Source organism: Danio rerio, chromosome 19 (genome assembly GCF_052040795.2).
Source record: "Danio rerio strain M-AB ecotype USA chromosome 19, GRCz13ab, whole genome shotgun sequence".
In the NCBI taxonomy this organism is placed as follows: domain Eukaryota; kingdom Metazoa; phylum Chordata; class Actinopteri; order Cypriniformes; family Danionidae; genus Danio; species Danio rerio.
Genome location: NC_141039.2, coordinates 2,410,001 through 2,415,000, shown reverse-complemented (window position 1 = coordinate 2,415,000; position 5,000 = coordinate 2,410,001). Strand labels below are relative to the sequence as shown.

The following is a 5,000-nucleotide window of genomic DNA, read 5'->3' as shown; positions in this document are numbered from 1 at the left end:
AAAATAAAACAAATAAGACTTTCTCCAGAAGAAAAAATATTATCAGACATACTGTAAAAATTTCCTGAATCTGGTAAACATCATTTGGGAAATATTTAGAAAAGAAATAACAGGAGGGCGAATAATCTTGACTTCAGCTGAATGTCTCATGTTTCTGCCTCAGGAGATCTGTGGCCACATTGATCGGTATGGATCTCACACACACACACACACACACGCACACACACACACAGCCATACAAATACATCAGTGTGTGCCATGCGCAAGAATCCAGTGTGTGTATCAAATATCACACACCCAGCTCGAACCGCACATGCATCACACACAGAGCTGTCAAACGGAGGGCAAAACACATGCAAATCAGAGGTGAACTGCAAAAGTAGCTTTCTCTCCAGCCGATATGCGTTTCGTTGTGTGTTTGTGAGCTGCAGTCATTCAGAAGTATGTGATGAACATTTTTTACTGCACTGAATCCTGCTCTTAATGTTTTAAGATTTTTTTTTATATAAAGTGAACTCACTTTAACAATTATTCAGGCAAGTTTCACTAAGAAATTAATTCATTAATTAATTTTTTTTTTCAACCTAATCCCTTATTTATCAGGGGATGCCACAGCGGAATGAACCGCCAACTATTCCAGCATATTTTTTATGCCCTTCCAGCCTCAAACTGAAAAATTGCTGGGAAACGTTTTATAATATTTATCATATTTTAATGAAATAGGATTGATGTAAATGACTTGTGTTTGTGTTTGTTTGAATGTTTTTATTGTATTTAATCATGTTGCATTGTGTTTCCCATGAAGATTAAATCAAATATATGATGTGATACTAGAGAATTAGATTGGTTGATGCATTTCTCCTGCATTATTTTTTATAGAGGATTTTAGAGGAAGTTATTAATATGTTTATTCAGCAGGAATGCACGGATGTTATGGAAAGTGACAGGGAATGTATTTTTTTAAGATTTCATATTGAGCAGCAAAACAGTTTTCGAACTAGTTTAAAAATGAAGCATGTTTTCCAGGAATTATTTATATCTAAAAAATATTCCATTGAAAAAGAGCAATCTTAAATGCAAATAACATTACAGTTTTACTGTATTTTTACAAGGAAAAAAAAGTTAAAAAAAAATTAATAAAATACAATAACGGTTGAGGTCAGAATTATTAGCTCCCTTTGTTTTCTTTTTTTTAAATATTTCCCATATGATGTTTAGCAGGGCAAGAACATTTTCACAGTATGTCTGATAATATTTTTGCTTTTAGAGAAAGTCTTGTTTGTTTTATTTTGGCTAGAATAAAAGCGTTTTTAAATTTTTTAAACACCATTTTGAGGTCAAAATTATTAGCCCCTTTAAGCTATATTGTTTTCTGATAGTCTACAGAACAAACCATCCTAATAATTCAGAGGGGCTAATAGTTCCGACTTTAATTGTAAATGTGTTGCATCTATGTACATTAATTATGTCTTGTATGTTTGTAAGGAGAATGTAGCATGCTGTTATGTAAGAAAAAGTTCAGTTTTATGTCTGTTGTATGTTATATATTTATATGTACAGTTGAATTCTGCAGTTGAAGAATTATTAGCCCCCTGTTTATTTTTTCCCCCAATTATGTTTAACGGAGTGCAGAGCAACACATTTCTACTCATAATAGTTTTAATAACTCATCTCTAATGACTGATTTATTTTATCTTTGCCATGATGACAGTAAATAATATTAAACTAGATATTCTTCAAGACACTTCTATACAGCTTAAAGTGACATTTAAAGGCTTCACTAGGGTAATTAGGGTAACTAGGCAGGTTAGGGTAATTAGGCAAGTTATTGTATAACGATGGTTTGTTCTGTAGACTATCAAAAAAAATAGCTTAAAGGGGCTAATAATATTGATCTTAAAATGATGTTTAAAAAATTAAAAACTGCTTTTATTCTAGCTGAAATAAAACAAATAAGACTTTCTCCAGAAGAAAAAATATTATCAGACATACTGTCAATTTCCTTTCTCTGTTAAACATCATTTGAGAAATATTTTAAAAAGAAAAATCAAAGGGAGCTTAACAATTCTTACTTCAACTGTATATATATATATATATATATATATATATATATATATATATATATATATATATATATATATATATATACATATTAGAATTTTATAATATTATATTTACATTTTATAATATAAAAAAATATATAATTTTTTTCTAATTAGAAATTTTGTACATTTTAAATAGTAGAAATAGTAAAAATTTACAATTTCAAAACGGAAATAGTGTACTAACCACAAAATATTAAAAGGGAGTGTACAGTCTGTGTATTGCTGAAAAGAGCTAAATTAATTGCACACTACAATATATATATATATATATATATATATATATATATATATATATATATATATATATATATATATATATATATATATATATATATATATATATATATATATTGCGATATGAGAAATACTTCACCAGATGGCTTGAATAGCTCTATTTAGGAAAAATCATTTGTTGAATCCAAATCATGTTTAGAGTGGTTGGGTTGATTTTTCTAAGAGTGTGAATTATGTATAAAAAAATTAAAATGCAAGAATAATTACAAAAAAATTAACAGTTCTGTATGAGTCTCTTCAGGCAGTCAAACAGTATTCAGATACAGTAATGTAGTAATGCAAAATAACACTGTACACTCTTCATTGTACTAATAAATCACTACATTTTTTCTTCATTAAAGTTAATAATATTGATATCACTTTATTTAGATGGTGCCTTTAACACATTTTGTTGAATTTAAGTTGGGGTTAGTGTAAGTTGACATGTACTTTTTTATAGTCAGGTAAATGTCTGTTGAAGGAGCAGCATCAGCAGATATTCAGCAGACAGTCTACTAATACTCCGATGAGAAGTACTTGGCATGTAGTTCAATGCTACTTGTAGTCAACAAAATGTGCAATAGGGACCATCAAAATAAAGTCTTACCAAAATACTTGACTGTGCCTGAATGCTTTACATTTTCTTGAAATGGTAAAGTTTCACTCTGTTATGATTATCATTCATTCAGGGTGTCTTGGAGGGGAGAGGTGTCCAACCTACAGCATCTAAACACTGGGGTACCTCAAGGCTCTGTTCTTGGGCCACTTCTCTTCTCCATCTACACATCATCTCTAGGACCAGTCATCCAGAGACATGGATTCTCCTACCACTGCTATGCTGATGATACCCAGCTATACCTCTCTTTTCATCCTGATGATCCCTCGGTTCCAGCTCGTATCTCAGCCTGCCTGTTGGATATTTCACACTGGATGAAAGATCATCATCTTCAGCTGAACCTCGCAAAAACGGAAATGCTTGTAGTTTCTGCCAACCCGACTCTACACCATAACTTTTCAATCCAGATGGATGGGGCAACCATTACTGCATCCAAAATGGTGAAAAGCCTTGGAGTAACGATTGATGACCAACTAAACTTCTCTGACCACATTTCTACAACTGCTCGATCGTGCAGATTTGCACTCTATACCATCAGAAAGATCCGACCCTTCTTATCTGAACATGCAGCTCAACTCCTTGTTCAAGCTCTTGTTCTCTCCAAACTGGATTACTGCAACTCTCTACTAGCTGGGCTTCCAGCTAACTCTATCAAGCCTCTTCAACTGCTCCAGAATGCAGCAGCACGAGTTGTCTTCAATGAACCTAAACGAGCACATGTCACTCCGCTGCTAGTCCGTTTGCACTGGCTGCCAGTTGCTGCTCGCATCAAATTCAAAACTCTGATGTTTGCCTACAAAGTGACTTCTGGCCTAGCACCTTCTTATCTGCACTCACTTCTGCAGATGTATGTGCCCTCCAGAAACTTGTGTTCTGTGAATGAACGTCGCCTCGTGGTTCCATCCCAAAGAGGGAAAAAATCACTTTCGCGAACGCTCACGCTCAATCTGCCCAGTTGGTGGAATGAACTCCCTAACTGCATCAGAACAGCAGAGTCACTCGCTATTTTCAAGAAACGACTAAAAACTCAACTATTTAGTCTCCACTTCACTTCCTAAGCTGCAATTGCCTCTTTGAATATCACACTAATTGCACAAAAAAAAAAAAAAAAAAACTACTAACACTTCCCTTCTTAGACTTTACAGACCTGAAACTTGCCTTTAGTACTTATTCATTGTTGCTCTTATAGTTGTGTAAATTGCTTCCTTGTCCTCATTTGTAAGTCGCTTTGGATAAAAGCGTCTGCTAAATGACTAAATGTAAATGTAAATGTAAATGATTACACTTGCAGTGACTCCACAAATCTCATGTATTCTCAGCTTTTGATTGACTATAATCCTGACTTAACATTGTGATATCGATGCTAAAGTGCTTTATTGTGCAGCCTTACTACAGTGAGTTTTAAAAAACTGGTGTTTTATTATTAATTGTTGTGTTTGTGTCTCCTCAGGACAGTGAGAAGAGGACGCCGCTTCACGCTGCTGCATATCTGGGGGACGCTGAGATCATCGAGCTGCTCATTCTGTCCGGTATGAATACATCTCAGGCCCCGTTTACACTAGTACGTTTTAGTTTTAAAACGGCGTTTTAGAATGAAAACGATCCGCGTCCACACTCGCGTTTTACCCAGCGTTTCTGAACTGCTCTCCGTCCACACCAAAACGCTGAAAACGCACATCACGTGACCACACAGACGCTCTCGGGCAAGCGCTGCAGCCCATGTACCCAGATGAGAGCTGTGGTAGTCGGACTTCTCATCAAGCATCTCCCGCTGGATCTAATCTCACTATATTTATTAAACGGGATATTTCATTCATCTTGTTGTCTTTATCTAACGACATATTCCCTGACTTTGGGCATTGGAATCTATTACTTGTTCTCAGGTAACGTGTTTTGGCTGAGCGCAAAGATAAGTTAATGATTAATGTAACCACGTACATTCTGTATATTGACTTATCGCTTGCCTTTATTTCCTATAATGTATAAACTTATTGTATGTTATACTT

General features: G+C 34.5%; 2 protein-coding genes across 5 annotated transcripts in view; one reads left to right on the top strand and one right to left on the bottom strand.

Moving 5' to 3' along the window:
* The window catches only part of dennd3a (DENN/MADD domain containing 3a), a 400,395-nt gene that overhangs the window by 70,827 nt on the left and 324,568 nt on the right, over positions 1–5,000 (bottom strand). The gene's annotated exons all lie outside the window — the stretch shown is intronic.
* ankrd28a (ankyrin repeat domain 28a) overlaps positions 1–5,000 on the top strand; it is a 45,058-nt gene that overhangs the window by 13,455 nt on the left and 26,603 nt on the right. For all 4 annotated transcript variants that reach the window (XR_015516276.2, XR_015516275.2, XM_087295161.2 and 1 more), the window contains exon 3: positions 4,445–4,523. Coding sequence is in view for 2 of the 4 variants with exons in the window: in XM_087295161.2 (XP_087151287.2) it covers positions 4,445–4,523 (79 nt within the window). In the remaining 2 variants the exon portion in view is untranslated. The remainder of the gene's footprint in view (positions 1–4,444; positions 4,524–5,000) is intronic.